General features: G+C 38.3%; 1 protein-coding gene and 1 pseudogene across 2 annotated transcripts; both read right to left on the reverse strand.

Annotated features, from left to right (window-relative positions):
• Positions 1–1,660: 1,660 nt before the first annotated feature.
• On the reverse strand, positions 1,661–2,300 carry LOC109440755 (large ribosomal subunit protein eL31 pseudogene; annotated as a pseudogene).
• A 716-nt stretch (positions 2,301–3,016) lies between these two features.
• On the reverse strand, positions 3,017–13,511 carry COX18 (cytochrome c oxidase assembly factor COX18). 2 transcript variants are annotated; one of them, XM_019720917.3, is made up of 6 exons: positions 13,073–13,511; positions 11,830–11,930; positions 9,620–9,783; positions 8,881–9,002; positions 6,948–7,055; positions 3,017–4,282 (listed from the first exon to the last, which is right to left on the reverse strand). In XM_019720917.3, exons 1-6 carry the CDS (start codon positions 13,412–13,414, stop codon positions 4,109–4,111), a joined length of 1,011 nt encoding a protein of 336 aa, XP_019576476.3. In that variant the 5' UTR covers positions 13,415–13,511; the 3' UTR covers positions 3,017–4,108. The 2 variants fall into 2 exon arrangements, with proteins under 2 accessions (XP_019576476.3, XP_019576468.3); XM_019720909.3 differs by having other exon boundaries at positions 3,887–4,282; positions 8,881–9,005; positions 13,073–13,509.
• Between the last annotated feature and the right edge of the window lie 4,506 nt (positions 13,512–18,017).

An 18,017-nucleotide genomic window follows, 5' to 3' on the forward strand; every position in this document is an offset into this window, starting at 1 on the left:
CATGTTTTACATCACATTTTGATAAAGCTTGAAACATTTAGCTTTAATACAGAAATCTAAATTCTTGCACGATTCCAATGCCATGCCCCAAATTTTAAATTTTGCACGTCTGCAGTAACTTCACTTATCACCCAAAGGGGGAAAAAAACCCTCCCTTTTTTCTGGAGTCTTAGTTCCCTGTTTTCAGGGCTTAATGTGCTACTGAAGCATTTTAAAAGGTAATTCTTAAAAAAAAAAACAAGGTGATTCTTGGGATCCTCAGAGGAAACTATGAAGACATATGGGTGGTTTAAGTATAGGTACAAAACAGAGAAGCTACTGAGGTTTATTTGGGCTTTGTTTTCTCCTTCCCATTTTCCCCCCACACTACAATTTCCACCGTGTGGTGTAGGACTGACTGTACCTCTCCTAAGATGTGAGGTTTGAGTTCTCAGGTGCTTTTAAAAGACCCTGGAAAGGCTTCTCCCCAAGTTTGGTTTTCCCTTCAAGGTCCTTCATGTAGTTTGGCAACCTGTCTCGGGTTATCTGCGAGGGGGGCAATCGAGGATTTTTTCTTTCATAAACATCTTCCCACCTACGACATCTGGCCAGGAGAGGACTGCTCAGGTTTTCTCTCATGATGGTTCCAGGGAAAACTAATTTTGGGTCACTCTGGGTATGCCAGTTCCATCTCCTAACACACTTCTGAGCTTGGGGGGGTATAATAGTTATGATTCAGGAGTGAGTCTCCCTTCCTGAGTCTTGGGCTGAGACGGACCTATAAAAAAGTGAATCCTGCGCAGAGACAAAAAATAAGACCCACAGGGAAAGAAAAGATCCCCTTTCAGGGAGGGGAAGGCACAGACACATAGACCATGGCGCTGCCTGGAAAAACAAAAGGTTTCCTGAACTCTGCAGAGCCCAGGACGGAGATGTGCCGGGAGTCCCTCAGCAGCAGTCTCCATAGGAGCTGACAGAAGTTGTCAAGGGATCTTAACAACAGGGTGTCCTGTGTCTGCATTTAGTACCTACCTCCTCTGACCTCAGGCTCTGGAAGTGCTCCAGAATACGACGAACTGTTGGGGAAATAAGATCAAAGATCACAGACTTGAAATATGACTTGCTATTTATTATAAAATCTGCCTGGAGAAAGAAATGAGGGGAATATTTACCAGCCTGAAGTCAGGTGACTGAACTCAGTTCATAACACACCAGTTTTCTTTATACAGGAGTATATCCCAAGATCCCAACCACCCCCATCCTAGCAGAAACTGAGGTCTGGAAGGAAGGGCCTTGTATTCTCAGATATACTTAATGTATACATTTGAAAAGCAATTCAAAAAGTTTGAAAATGGGAGAGCAATAGTAGTAACTAGGTAAAACGTCCATTTGAAAAGATACAAATGTACAATTTGAAATAAAGGGGAATCACAGAAAACAAGGTAAAATATGCACATGAGATTCACATAATTGAAAAGGGGGAGTCAAACATTCCTTTATTTTTTACTTTTAAGAAAGTGACAAATTTGAGTAGGACAAAGGGGGCTGACTTCTTTTATTCCAAGAAAAATATCTGAACCAGTACACAATGATACACATACCGTGTTTCCCCGAAAATAAGACCTCACCGGAAAATAAGCCCTAGCATTTTTCAGGATGACATCCCCTGAACATAAGCCCTAATGCGTCTTTTGGAGCAAAAATGAATATAAGACCCAATCTTTATTTTCAGGGAAACACAGTAGCAAGGGTCAACTTATTCCAGAGATAGCCACAATTTTTTTTTTTTTTTTGTGGGGGAGGGTGTTTTATAACTTTATTTGACAATCAGCATATCCACGTTAACTATTTGTAGATTTTTTAAAGTGGTGACAGGTACGTAGAGCTTATTTGGTGAATCTTCGTCCTCATTGTTTTCTGGACAACCACACCCAGATGCAGTATGGGATATTCCTTATTCCTTTGGCCCAGACAGCTTTGTTGAGTCTGCTGTCACTGTGCACATCTGGGGTTCCCATCTCCTTCATGGCAAATTTCCAGATCTGAGTACCCGAGGGGCACGCTTCTTGAAACCCACTCCATGGATGCGCTTGTCAATGTTGATGGTGTATTCCCTGGTCACTACCTCGTTGATGGCAGAATGGCGCTTCTTCTTCTTACTGCCCTCCTGTGAGGGAGCCATCCTGCCGGGTCCAGGTTGGAAAGCTCTCTCTTTTTGCTGTAACACAACCAGCACACACGTTTTTGCTCCTGTTTCCTTGACTGTAAATGTTGCAAATAGTTCTTGTTATTCGAGGTCGTTATGTCCTATTAAGTCATCACAAACAATGAATTAGTGAATACTGAACCATTGCTCCTAAAGAATACACAGGGTTCTGTTCCTGCAAGCCTCCAGTCACATTTCTGTCAACCATCAATACAACATAGTGTTGATTCATTAACACCGAACCCTTGGCCAGCAGAACTCACGCCTGAATGAAGCTTATCTAATGCAGGTATTTTCTCCTTAAAAAACATCACAGCCTTCATGTGATTAGAATACTAGACAGCACTTCAGCATGACACGTGGAGGCCATTATAAATAGCAAAATCACCAAGGCACAAAAATGAGAAAAAAACATAGCACAAAAAGGACACTTGTTTAGTTTGAGCTGAAACATGAAGGCACAGTGCTGCCTTGTTTGACCTTGTTGGGAAGATGTGCCTCAGGTGACTCAAATTTTTTGCTACACTGTGTGTCCAAGAAAGACATCAAAAGCACTGCATTGATTTAGGGGTTACAAATAAATTTCAGCAGGTAGGCAAATTGGCAAATATGAAATCTGCAAATAATAAAAATTGACTGTATGTGAGTTTCAATTCCTTCACTATGATTGGGAAGCATGGTTTTCGCAATATGGCAGCCATACACTAGGGCTGGGAAGTCAGGAAAAAGAGAAGCTAGTCTCAATTTCTACCTCTAAATTCTCAGTGAGCTGTAGTAACATGACAACCTAAATGGCAAAGATATAATAGACCTCACTCAAGAAATGACTAATTAATTTCATTTTTGTTTTTATTTTACTGTAAAACATGAGATAGGATAATAGGGCATCTCAGAATCAGGTTCACATTCCAACTCAGTGAAAATGTATAATTTATAATCTCAAATGCCTTGTCAAATTTATTCCTAACTATTTCAACCAAATTTAATTTTATCATCTTTTCAAGTTAAACAAACTGGGTCCACAATTTATATTACCTGTCAATTTTTCCTATATTAAACATCTACCATAGTTTAAACCCATTAGAATATCTTCCAGATAAACAATGGTTTATAAAATCACTTCCCTCATAGGTAGCCGCTCTCCTGGTTTATTCTCCTTTGACTAAACAAATTTAGTGCTTAAGATTTTCCACTTTGGTCTCTAGCAGTCCTTAGTTCCATATTTTGTATTCCAGACTTCTTACAGGAAAAGGAATGTACACTTTGTGTTCTCTCAGAGCACAGTTGAGAAGCAACATCACCGACCACATTAGGTTACTTCCTTGCATGCACGGACTACTCTACTGCATGTATCTCAAGTCCATTTTTACAAAGTCACACATTAACTCACCATCGATCTACGTTTCATTAGAGTAAGACTTCTTAACCAGGAGTTATCAGAAGGCCTTCGGGGGGTGGTCAGTGAAGGCCCTCGTGTTGTAATCCTTTGATTTTTCTGACCATGACTTTATCAGATGCTCAAACAGACCTATGATACTTCACATCCAAATTTCAAACACCACCTCATTGGATTCTCCTACTTTATAAAATTTTAATATGTGGGACAGTTCAGTACAATTTAACATCAGTTAGTATCTAGTCCTGTTCTCCAAAGTTCTAGCACCTCTAGCAAGTTGTAAATTTCCAAACAGAGCCAGACACTTCAGTTCCACTTGTATATTGTTTGCACATAACTATACATACATTTCTAGCACTTAAAAGATTTTAAGTATTGTCAAATATATCTTGATTATATCTTGACCTACAGTACTTCACAGAGTTCATTTGAAATACAGGCCAATTAAATCATATCTGAATTTCTAAATCTTTTAAATATATTAAGGTGGTAGTGACACTTCTGTTTCAAAATCACTGAAAAGTATATCATTTTCTTGAAATGAACTTGGAGTAAAAGGCAGCAAAGAGGTCCTTATAAGGAGTGTCTGAATCTCCCTTGGTCAATGGTATTCGGCAAAGTTGGCGAAACCTAGGAGAACGCAGCAGCAAGTTCTGTGAAAGGCCCATGAAGCTGGAGCATAACCAGTAGAGAACAATCGACTGTAAAAAGAAGAAAGGACATGAATGTTAGCACCTCTTGTTCTCCAAGGAAAGCAAGCTCCAGAGACAGGCAGCAATTTGTGTGTAAAGTAGACCAAGACTGAACAAGATCTGCAGTGGCCATCAGATACCTGAAGGGATCTAATAGGTAAGAAAGGATAAAAGGAAGACCAAAAAGCAAACAAAAAGCACAAGGAGAGGTATTCATGATAGAAAGCAGATGACAGAGAGCAGCTCCCAGAGGCCCAAGAGAGATCTCGCTCCCTGCTTTGGCACTTACACACGCCTCTTTCCCACCAAGAGTCCTGACAAGCTGCTGTCCTAGAGGCAGGTTACTGGGGACATGACCACTAATGTCCCCATGGCACCAGCCTCCCTAGACCTCATTTTCCTCCCTATAGTCATCTATCTTCCAAACTTTTCTAGTACCAGTTTCTACGTGTAGTCAGGAATGCATTCTTCGGCTTTTTCTGAGACATGTAGTCTCAGCATTGTCTTGAATTTTCTTTTGTACTACTACCAAATTGATTTCTTAAGTTCTGCAGCCTCTCCAAACATTCCCATACATGCATCTGTTCCAAACTTCTCTTTGGCATCAAAAGGGAATCAGGCCCCAGAGGCACAACCGAGTGGTGGCTGAGTCCCGGCCCTGGAGTGAAATTGCTTGAGTCTGAATTCCATTTATTTGACTTTCGGTAAGTTATTTTTTTTGTTTCAGTTTCTTCATTTATAAAATATGCACAGAACTATACCTATCGCAGAAGGTTGCTGTGAGGAATAAATGAGGTAATTCACATAAGAGTGCAAAGGACAGTATGTGACCCGTATTAAACGTGCATTTGTACCAAAAGCACATTTTTAGGGGCAGCAAGTAACATATCATCAAAGGCAAATTAGCCTAGTAGTCAAGAGCAGGAGCGAAACTGCCTGGATGTGTGTTAAGACTCTGCCACCTAATGATGTGTGACCTTGGATGAGTTACTTCACCTCTCTGTGCTTAAGTTTCTTCATCACTAAAGTGGAGATTATAATAGCACCCACTTCAGTGCATTGTTAGGAGAATTACATGAGCTAATATGTGTAAACTGTTTTAAATAGTGTCTGGCACAAAGTCAATATTAACTAAATACTAGCTATCATCATCATCATCTGATTTATCCACTAAGCAAAAGGTACCCCAAACCCAATTACACAGACTACAAGTTGTCTACTGAGACTTGTTCTTCTTCCTTAGTAATAAAGTCCTAATTTTTAGCTGGGTGTACTACCACCTAAAATAAAGAGTACTTCCCAGCCTCTCCCGTAATTAGGTGTGGCCACATAACTAAGATGTAAGCACAGTGTTTGGTGAGACATTTGGCAAGGCTCCTTAAATGGGGCTGACCGCCCCTGAAACACCCTTTTACCGTTCCTGCAAGATGAGAAGCTCCAGCAGCCGTCACGGCCATACTGTGGCCTTAAGGATAGAAATTAGACCGTGGATGATGGAGCAGTAAGAGAGAAAAGAAGGTCGGGTCTCTCATACTTTCACAGAGCTGCCACGTCAATTCTATACTGAACTGCCTAACTGTGAATTTCCTATATTTGAGAGAATAAACTTTGGGGTATTTAAGACACTTTTTTTTAGATCTCTGTTACTCACTCTGAATCCAGTTCCCCACCAAAACTTCACTGCTCCTATTTTATTTGATCTGGGGTGGGGGTTTCCTCAGTTATAGTTGGTATTATTTCTTCCCAGAAATGTAGTGAATCTGTATTGTTCTATTTTTACAGAGCACTTTAGAATACTACTACTATTACATGAAAAGTACTACAATAGGCACTTGATGTAATTTCATTAATTTTCAGACATTATGATGTCTATTTTAGAATGTGAAAACTTACTTATTTTTACACAGAATTAATGACAATATTCTATCCAAGACACAGCTTTAAAAATGCGTTTTTGATGATGAAAACATAGTTTCAGATTCCTAAGACACGTAATGTGGAGAACTTTTATATATGCTGATATAACCCTAACTACCAGCAGTAAATGAATTCTATTTTACGGTCTCTGTGTCGGCTCTGAGAAAAGGCAGAGCTATACCTGACACAGCTTCTGTCCTCTTAGCACTAAGGAATCCATGAGAAATAAGAAAAAGACTAAGCATATGAAATAACTACAAACATAACTATTTCTTTTTCTATTTCTATCGAAGTTTAATTACATATAAATGGGGACAAGTGTATCTATCTCATAGAACTGTATGAGGTTAAACAGTATTACATACGAATCCACAGAGACTTGGCACAAAGTTTTCTTTCTTTTTTAAGTGCTAAATTCCTAGGTCCAGTCTATGTAAACAAAAAGAATTCAATATTTCAACTAATCAAACAGAGCAAATACTTTGTTCATAGTACTGTGCAAGGTACTTTGCAAGATTAAAAAGAGTTTGATTTAGTAAAAGAGTTAATACACAATTACATAAAGGAAGATTAACCAATCCCAAGAAACATTTACGTGTCATTTGGTAACAGAGACAGTAGATTGGTTATTACAGAAACTCAGAAACTGGTAAGGCTGAGTATTCAGAGGAAGCTCAACAGAGAGGCAGAATCCCAGCCAGTCTAAGTAAGAGACAGGACTTCGCACAAGCTACACACGATGCTTATGCTTACTTACTGACGGTACTGTTGCAGCGACTGGAATCATTAACACTGACACCGCACGGATGAAGTGTGTAATATACGTCTGAAAACGAGACATTCCAATTTTTTGCAGAGCAAAAATCTGAGGGGGTAGAATATATACAAATATAATGATTATTAAAATGCATATTAAGTTAGACAAGCTTTAAAATACAAACTGATTTTTGATTGGCCTCTACTTATATTTTAATAAAAGCAAAAAAATTAAAAATCAAACACTGATAAATTTGGTTGATTAGCTCTTAAAAAACTTAATTATGCAGAATTCTTACAATGTAGCTTCAATAAATAGCAATAAAGAAGAGATTCAGCTATATTAAACAGAATCACAGCATAATTTTTACAAGTCAATGCTTTCTGAAGATTGTAAGACTGGGGGTCTAACCACTTCATAAGTTATATAAATGTCTAATCACTATGTTGTATACCTGAAACTAATATAATATTGTATGTCAACTGTAATTGAAAAATAAACATTAAAGAAAAAGACTGTAAGACTGAAAGTCCCTCAAGATAGGTACTAGGTATGAAACATCACCCTTGTTTTTTGGCACTTAAGTACAGTGCCAGGCATAAAGAAGGAACTTGGTATCTCAAAGGTTTGTGATCTGGCTACATAGATGAAGGGGAAGAACCAAGGCTCGGAAAAGCAGCAGTTATGATTTATGAATGATTTATTAAGAGGCAGCGCAGTATAATGATTACGAGCAGACTCTAGGCCTACACTACCCAGGTTCACACGGCGGCCCTGCATACTCACATCGTGATGACGTGACTTGGCACAATTTACTTCATCTTTCTGTGCCTCATTTTCTCCACCTTAAAATGGGGTTCGTAATAGTACCTACATCACAGGATTAGTCTAATTAAATGAGTTAATTCATGTAAACTGCTTAAAATAGTGCCTGGCACATGGTGTATGTTAAGGAAGAATAAGCTTTTACTAAACACACGCAGGCTGCATTGGCAGATGGTATAAAGGAAAGACCGACATTAATCCGTGGTGACCTTGTGTTTATCACTTCCTTCTTTCTAACAAATATTCACCCAGTATCAATCACACTCACAGGCCTCAGCTAAGTGCTCCTAGGGAAACATACTTAAGACTACACCTGGCGTATTTCCTCAAGAAACTTCCACCCAACAACATCTTACAGTATCATCTTCATTTCTTGTGTCTAAAAAAGGGGTGGATTAGATTTCTGAGAGACCAGGGGACACGAGGTCTAGGCGATCTCGACTGAGGTAGATCATTTCTTCTACTTTAAAGAGTCTATGTTCCACTCAGAGTCTGAGGACAACTCTTTCTGAAATTAAAGGCATGCTTCCCCTACACTGCTGTGTAAAGGAGCGTGGCATAAGGGTAAGACTTGGATGGCTGAGAGGTCACATTTTACATGTGTTTTTCCACTCCATCTTATAAGGAAGTTCGATGGTTTTTCTAAGGACATATAGCTAAAAAATGGCAGTCAGGTACCGACTGTGTACCCTCCCTACAAATTTACATATTAAACATGTATTAAAAACACCAATGTATTGTGGGAATAAAACCAGATTGATTAGGCATCTTAATCACTCTTAACCAAAAGCAAATCACAAAATTAAATGCATTAGAATCATATAATTTTAAAGCTGAAAGAGACTTTGAAAGTATTCGAATTCAGCTTTCTTATTTTAATTAATGAGCATTCTGACTCCCCGCCCCCACCATCACCGAGAGGTTAAGAAATTGGCCTAAGACAGACATTAGTTTGTCAATGGCTGATCTGCGACTAGAAACCAAGGAGTCTACATTCTAGTTCAGAGCTATCACCACCAACTCAGTCACATTTAAATTTCATGTCAGAACAGCAACAACAAAAATCTAATGATTTAAATGGCAAGCAAATGCATTTAAAACCACTGACCTCTACTATTAATAAATTGATGACACCAAGGGAGACAGGCAGAATCCACGTGGAATCCAGTGCAGTGAGGTCAGGAAACCACAGGACCCCGCCAGTAGCTAACTGCTCCTGAACAGAAAAACCTGCTGAAAGTTTTATAAATAAAACAATTTCTAAAAACAGCAAAAAGAAATCTACAAGACATAAGTAGTATGATAATTCCAATAAGGTGTCCCTCACACTTTTAAAGACTTGAACTGGTTTTATTCAGGCTATTTTCATTCCACAACACAAATTAGTCCTTTCTGTACTGAGAGAAAGGTAAGCAGCTTTCTGCAGCAAACGGACGTAGAGAGCATAAAGATATGTAGCAGTAATCTTTTCAGACTTAAATGCCTTTAGGTGGAAGTTGAAAACAAATGCTTTAGTTGATATCGTTTTTTTAATTAATGTTTACACTTATAACTGTGAAAGCTTTTCTGGTCTCTTAATTTTATAAGAGGAAACAATTTTTGGCTAAGAAACCAATAATACTAATTTTATTACGACCTCCAAGAAGCAGGATTACTGCTGTCCTTCCTAGATTTGTTTTCTCAACACAGCTAGTTTACTTACACTTACCATTTTGAATTCTATATTTACACCCTTTATAGGAAGATGGTTAAAGTATTCTCATTATGGAAAGCATGGTTTTGCGTTTGCTTTCGAGTACCAAGACAATATTAGAGAACTATTTGGGGGAAACAGATTCTGTAAGTACCTTGCGCATGTGCTGCCCCTGTGCTAAAATTCCGCAGAGCAACAGACATGAAGATCCACATTGGAAGCTGAATCCACACCAACACTGTGGCTTTGAAAGGGTGGCAGTTATCCCGAACATACAGCTCTGAAACAAGCCTCCGCATATTCTTTAGATAAGTGAGCCTAGTTTGAGGGAGAGGGGGGAAAAGGGGAAGAAGAAAAATGTCATCTGACGACTAACAATGCTTCATACCACAGTACAAATACAGCCATGTGTGGTTACTGGCTGAAGAATTTGTGTAGGATTTTTAGCTGTCACAGCCCTAAGGGACTGCCTAAACAAAAGACAAAGTCTTTTACTGAAAAATCTCTGGCAATGTACTTGAATTACAGTTCAATAATCTGACCTTGTCAGACTATAGGCTTTGTCCATCGTGGTCTTGGGCCAAGTAGGCTTTACTAAGCGAAACTGCACTACTGTGTTATGACCACAGCCTCTGTCAGAGATACTAAAGGTGAAAGCGCAGTTTACTCAAATCCCTCTACTCCTGCCAAGCTCAATTACTTGATTCCCTGAATATATTTTCTGTAGCAACGTGGTTTTGTACAGTGTATGCTCTTGATCTATCAAAATGGTCTCCATTCTTCAATCATCTCTTTCATGAAGATTTTCTTAATCTGTTTCTCTGTTAACCGTATTAGTTCTTGTCTTAAGTCTACCTTTCAGCCTATAGTCTCCTTGAAGGTCCAAGTGTTAGGTCCCGTTCATCTCTAAATGTCTTGTAGCATTTTTGCACAAGGTAGGCATCCATAGGTGTGCTGAATTTAATCGAATTACAGTGTATTGAATTAAGATAGTACACGCTGACATTCCAGGCTCTTTGTAATTTAGCCTCTGCCTACTCTTCCAACTTTACATCTGTTACTCTCCTACAGACACCTGTATATTCTGGTGCCTGAATTACTTAGGTCATCCAACACATCAGACTTTCACATCAGCATGCCTTTGGAAATTATTACGTCATCTGTGCAGATAGCTCACTATTGTGGCTGTTACCTGACAAACTCCCGTTCATCCTTCAAGACTCAGTCCCATTGAAAATCCAGGAAACCCTCAGATGTGTCTTCCTACAGAGCCACCCATCTGCGTAAGGATATGGCTAGACAATCATCCTGCCAGTGCTGCATAAGCAAGGTACCAGTCATATCTAGCTGCATTTATAACCCAGGTGAGCAGCTACTAACCTGTTCTTTGGCCTAGACCTGTAGTTCTGAGATTTAGCTGATCAGTAAATCTTCAAAACTATAGGTTTGCCAATTTTATCACATAAAGACACTAAACCACCACAATGACTTTTAAATGTCAGGTCTTTTTAACACTAAAGGGAGAGCAATTTCATATTGAAGACAGTTGGCAAATTTACACCTATATAAAATCATATGAATAATTACACCTATAGGAGTACATATTTATACTACAAAGCCCTTATTTTTCTCACTGCTGTGAAATGGTGAACACTTTTCACAGAGTAATAAGGATCAGAATTTGGGAAACTAAGTAATAGCTTAGGTTGATTGAAGCAAGAGAACTTAGAAGTTCCCAGTGGATGACTGCAGCATGAGCAAACACCCTTGGGTAACGGCTTTCTAAGAACCCATGCAGACAACTACACAAAGTAACTACAGTGGATGGACAGTGCCCTGACTATCCAGTTGCTTCTATCATTACCATGACTATCCAGTTGCTTCTATCATGACATTCACATTTTCTACTGCCCCATTTCTATGATCTATTGCCTACTGTATCTTTTCAAAAAGGTCAAGTTTGGAAATAATCTTTATCACTTGTTGACTAAAATCCCAACAGATTGGCACAGTATCTTTATCCTGTGAAACCTTCCCTGACTTTCCATGGTGACCCAACTCCTTGTACAAAAACCGTTTTGATAGTACTTAATTCAGTCATTATTTGATTCCAGGTCTTTTTCAGTAGGCTGGAGTCCCTTAGGAGCAAGAAACTTGACCTTATTATCCTTGTTTCTCCATTTCTTTGCTTTCACAGTCCAGTATATAAATCTATTATGCCACAAAAACTTATTAAGATACTAAAGAGTAAAAATAACTATTTTGCTGCTAAAGCTACAACAAACCACATCTTATATTAATTTATAATTAAAATCATGTGTGTGTGTGTGTATTCACAGTCTTATATGCATAGAATTAGCTTACCTGGCAACTCTTTTGGACCACCCCAACTGATGTGCACGAATTGCAACTTCCTGGTTAAGATGCCTCGCAATGTTTTTTATTTCTGGCTGCAAATTTTCCACCTAGCTAAAGAAAAAGCAGAATTTGTTATAAGCATATAAAGGATCTTTATTCATAACTACTGATAATTTCATTTCCTATTCCCTCAACTCATTTAAAAATGTGGTGTACTGATCATGTCAAGAAACCTTAAGTCTAAGCATAAGATGTTAATTTGCTTAAAGTATCCTCAGTTACAACCAAATTCAAATTCCAGATTGTACACTTAGCTGTACGACCTTGGGCAAGTTACTTAACCACTAAGATCATTTTCCCTCATATATAAAATGTCTAACAGCACCTACTTTGCAGGATTATAAGGATTAAATGAGAACTGCGCCCTGCACTTTTATGTTTCATCCCTGGATTTCCCAGTCACTTAAACTGAAAAAATAGAAGTCTATTAATTAAGAGTCTTTAATATGCTTTGTGACAGCCATATACTGCATTTATATCTGCTCTGTAACTCTTTCTGTAAGGTAGCTCACTGCCTTAATGATGCTAATGATTCCCTTCCTGTTTTGTTTCTGGGTTTTTCTCCCTAATGATAATAATCTTAAAACATGAAAGCCATTATTCTTGAAGTCTCACCTTCGAGTAATACTTTGCTTTCAATGTACTTTAACCTCTATTATCTGATTTGCTCTCATAACATTGTAAAATAGAGCAGGAAGGTATCACTATTGATTCCACAGAAAAGATAAGGAAGCACTGACGATCAAGTGGCTAAGAATTACCAGACACAGGCTTGTGGGTGGTACCGCTTGAATGAAGTTTGCAAACTGCTAGCTTAGTTTTTTCTAATAAGAAAGATCAGCTGGAATACTTGGGGACGAAATATGCTGCAGACATACAGGCTGTTACCATCTCCAAGAAGGTAATTTTGTAGGTTTCACCATACAACTTCTGCTAAGTTCTAATTCTCTAACAACAAGCTTGGTAACCACTTGTGCTTTGAGCACAAACCCAGTAGGGTAAAAAAAATGACATGTACATCACCAAATATCTCTTACTTCACACATCAATGCTGGTTAAATTTCTTAGCAATGAAATGCTCAAAATGATTAATACCAAGCACTCCGGAAGTATCCGGGGATGCTCAGCGGACCACCGCCCACAGCCGAGGCGAACGCGCAGGGTCCACGCGCGGCTCGGCGCCCCTCACCTTGGCCAGAATGTAGTGCTGGTAGGCCGCCAGGGGCAGCGTGATGGAGCCACGCAGGGCCACGGTGGTGAGGAGGATACTGCCCCACCAGGGCAGGCCCGTGGCCGTGTGTGCGCCGAGCAGCAGCTCCTCCGCGCCCTGCACAGGCGCCGATGTGGCCAGCGCCTCGTACCAGCCGCCCGCGCCGCCCGAGCTAACTGCAGAGACTGAACGCACTGGCCACAGTGGCAGAGCAGAGCGCTTAGTGCCGCCGGCTGGGGTGGGCGCACGTTGAGGGCCCCAGGCCCCCAGCGGCAGGGCACACAGCGGCCGCAGCCCCCGACCGCCAAGCCGGCACAGCATGTCGGCGCCAGGGCTGAACCCAAAACCCCAGGTTCAGAACAGGAATCACTCCGCCGAAGCCGCCACGCGCATGCGTCCGCAACCCTGAACAGACAGTGAGCACGTGTTCGCCCACAGCCACTATTGACCTTCCCAGTCAAGCCAGTGACTTTTGCGTCGCACTGGAGATGACGTAGGACAGGGAAGTCCCGCCTTTCCCACGCGGCAGTGGGCAGGCCGACTGCGCACACACGAAACTTTCCCGCCGCTGGCGTAGAGCTCAGAGGCCGGACCGGAATTGTGGAGGCAGGGGCGGGGCCTGTTCCCTTGCAAAGTCCGCCTTCACCATGTGCGTTTTCTCTTTCCTTATCACACTAACCGTGTCATTTGTCGTGGATGAAGCTTGGTGGGTGGTATTTGTGACCATAGGGTAGCCCCCCACCTCTTTACCGGTATCCTGATTGCTTCCTTTAGCGATCGACATAGATTATACTGCCAGTTGCTGAAAAGCCAGCTTGGAGGGAGATACGTATTTCTGACCAACCCTGAGTTTTAATCGGCATCTCTTATGCAATGGGCATAGTTCAGTCTGTGATATAAACATTTAATTGGCTCATCTGTTTCAGGTAGCATTTTCAACCCCACCTACAGTTTCCTTTAGTGTTTTGTGTGTGTTTTTTCCACTATAACAGCAAAACTCTTAAGGGTAAAGTACCATTTTCTGACGTAAGCGGAATTATCACTGGCAGTACGGTGAAACATTTACTAGACCTTACATGTATCCTATGTAAGCTTTCAAAAAAAAGCAGCATAAAGTGTCATCTGGTTAAAGGAATGTGCCAAGTCTACACGAACTACATAGTTTAGTTTCGTTTTCCTGGCAACAGCTAACTGGAATGACGTGGAGTTTCTTCACAGAAGGGTCACCCCTAGACCTAGAAACCAAATTTCGTTGCACTGAGTAACAGTTGATTAAAACAAAGAAGCCTCCAAAAAATTCTGGGGTAATGAAAAAACTGCAGCAACTGTTCCTGCTTCATTGTGCATCTACCCAAGGGTACCAGATACTCTTTTTTTGTGGACCCTGTAAGTCATCTTCCTTCAAATTGGTAAATCCATGCATTTTTTAAATGTTTAAACACACACATCCCATTATATGCGATACACTCTCCTTTTAAAATGAAAAAGGCTACCGATCTATCTCCCTATCCATTCTTTGTTATAAAGAAGCAACTGGTTACTGCTATTGAAGTGGAAACGAATTTTAAGTGTAAGTATCTTCACCTAAAACGAGTGGAAGCGACTTCTGCTGCATTCCTCCCCTTCCTGAGAACTGATGACAGTGGAAGTAGGCCCTTACACAGTGGCATTGAAGCCTAGGTACTCTGACCTTTTACTAACAGGACAAAGTTTTACTAACAGGAGAAAGAGAAAAGAAAATCCTAAAACGAAAAATCCATATTTATGCATTCACTGTTCATGTAATCTAAGTCAAGAGTATTCAAGCTATTGCTAAGATCCCTAAGAACCTTCTGTGGTCAGGACTGGGACCTCTTTGATCAGTGTAGGTCGACCTTTTCTTCTACTCATTGGGGTCACATATTCCCATTTTAGTGTTTCATTGTTTTATGTTTGAATATTGTGATCTAAATAAAATTTGAGTATTTAACTTCTGCTCATTTCATACATATAGACATACATTTCTTAACACACATAAGGGGGATGAACACAACTTGCTCTCTACTTCATAGAGAATGTTGAGGGGACAACTGTCAATTACAAAGGCCCAATACAAAAGTATTAGCACTAATGTGTACGTATGTACTGGTCAACCAACACTGGATATTTTGAGTTGCAGAGTACAATGTAAGATGACCATACAAATATTGAGCAAACCAACCAACTGAAATCATGTCAACTCTAACACTTTGCAAATGAACTTAAACATTTTTTAAGTTCAATATTTATGATTAGCATATTCCCTATTACTGTTATGTCATACAACTAATTTTTTAAACTTTATTTAAGCTCCTTAATAACAGACTATGTATTTTTCTTTCTGCAGTTTCTGAAATTCTTATCCATCACAGTGAATGTAAGAGCTCAAAAGTTGAATATAGGCTATTATACATATAAACTGTATATACTTGAGTATGTAGTTATTTATATTTCTCATTTCCTAAATATGCCTTCTGAAATGTTTGACAAAAGAAACTTTAAAAGATAACTTATTTTCACAAGCAATTGTTAAAAAAGTGATCTCTTGGAATCATTTAGGTTTAATTCCTCTTTTCCTTATTTCTTTCAGGCATTACTTTTCAAAGCCAAAGCTACCTAGCTAGTTTTTTTCTTTTTACTGAAAAACATCCTCTTGTATCATCTTTCTAATAATTTGTTCTTAAGTATTGAGCATGCAAAACTTGCTTTCACCTTTCAAAAACAAATTCATTTAAAGGCAGTAGTCTGAAACATCTTACAACATAACAGTTAGTCCTGTATTCCAACTGTCACATTATAAAGAAATTCTTATTTATGTCAAAGCCACAGTGGCACATTTTTCTCTATGTTCACTTACCCAAAATACAAGTGAAGGTATATTTGTAATCAAGGTGTGTAGCATAGTAGGTCATATTAAAGTATTAATGATGCTCTCATCCTAAATTCCAGTCACCTGGAATTCACACCAGTTAATTCACAGTAACACCAGCTCCTTGAGTGTTGTGACTTGTTTAAGAAAGTATTTATCAATAGGACGTATATTTCCTAAGAGGTTCAGGACCATGCAGAATTTACAAAGTTTAATATAAGTATACTAAACATTAATATTAAAATTATCTGCAGAGATTCATTAATCTAAAGTAAAAACACATTGAATGGAATACTGACTCGATATTTTAATTACTTAACACAGTGAATTGGTTTTCCTTTGATATTTTAACCATTTTAAAATAATCCTGATTTTAAAATTTATTTAAAAAGAAATTTGGGCATACTTTAAATGTTCTGTTCTGTAATGCCAGATGTGTGGGAATGAGTATTTCTGAAAAACATCAAAATTAAAATAGATTGCATAAATCAGAATATCTGAAAAAGTTTTGTGATCTTGAGTTTCCCTGTTTAGTTTAACACTTCATATTATTTTAAAACTAAATTGAATAATAATAGTGTACAAAGTAATTTTTATGAGATGTGTATTTAGATCATTTGAGTCAAAAAAAAAAGATGGAATAATATTTTCATGAAGAACAAGACAGTTAGTAAACTATTTACTCCTCCCTTTTTTTCCTGAGAATAAAAATGACTGTAAGTGTAGTAATTTACCAAAAAACTAATTTTCAATTACTAATAAAATAAACTTTACAGTAATGACAAACAGAAGGGGAAAATATATTTCACATGAATACTAAAATAAGTTTTTGTGAATATATATTGAAATACATGTTTGAAAGTTTGTCAATAAAATTATATCTTAAATGGAATGGTTGGTAGGAACAGATTACACAATAATTGGGATAGTAACTATTTTGGGATTTAAGGAGCAAACTAACCCAAGTATTATTTCTAAGAGTTAAGTCAGTTCTTAAAAGAGAGAAAAGAAATACGTTATGTAGTCTGCAATTACACATACTTTCAAAAAGGGGGGAAAAAAGACCTGCATGGTCTCAAAAGATTGTTTCTTTTTTTTATTGTTCAAATAAAAATGCACTGCATTACATCTGAAATATAAAAAATGTATTTGAAAAATGGTCCTAGTACAGACTTCGAAAACCATGGTATTGTACTTAACAAGCGCAATCCCCAAAACTAAAAAAGGAGCATTCCAATCTACATCCCCATCCCATAGTTTTAAAGTTAAGAAAATATAGGGTTTTCTCTCCTCTTTTTTTAGTAAGACACCCCATCTTAAGAAATTATTTTGTGCATCAATATAACTCATGTGTTGTAATATTGGGTGGTATCTGTTACCTAGCAGGATTATTTTAATTAGAAAATAACCCTAGTTAACACAGAAACAAATTAAGCAAAAAATTATAGGATAGTGGCAAAAGTCATACACGCTTCAATAGTATTACACCCCTTTCTTCTTAGTAAAGTGCTATTTTATCTCATAGCTATATTTATTTGCAGGATCTCATCTAGCTTTTCCTCTAAATTTAGTTATCAATCATAGACAGGTAGAAAAACAAATTTATATATTTTAAGACCACCTCCTAAATTAAAAGATGTAAGTATGTTGTTTACAAACTTCAAGAAATGTTTGAGAAATCTCTTTTTTACTATTCAGGCTACCAGAGTAAAAAAAAAGTCATTTCACTTACTTGAACAGCCAAAGAACCATTTTAATATTGTCAATGTGGGTAATTTATCTGAATTTTAGTTCTGTTTCACCACTGTGAAATTTATGTCTAATTTTAAAGAATCAGATTGACACATACATTACTTGACCTTTATACTCCCTTTCTTTTACATTTCAACCATATTATTTTTCCATATGAGACAGGGTAGGACACATTCTTCTTGGATATGTTATTGTTTATTGATTCAAGTGAACGGAATAGATAAATCCCATTGAGTAGTTTAGTGTGGCCCTGTATCTTACATAAACAGGTTAAATGGAGACTTT

The sequence above is a fragment of the Rhinolophus sinicus genome, chromosome 1, assembly GCF_057876585.1.
Source record: "Rhinolophus sinicus isolate RSI-liver-muscle chromosome 1, RSI-T2T, whole genome shotgun sequence".
NCBI classification, from domain to species: domain Eukaryota; kingdom Metazoa; phylum Chordata; class Mammalia; order Chiroptera; family Rhinolophidae; genus Rhinolophus; species Rhinolophus sinicus.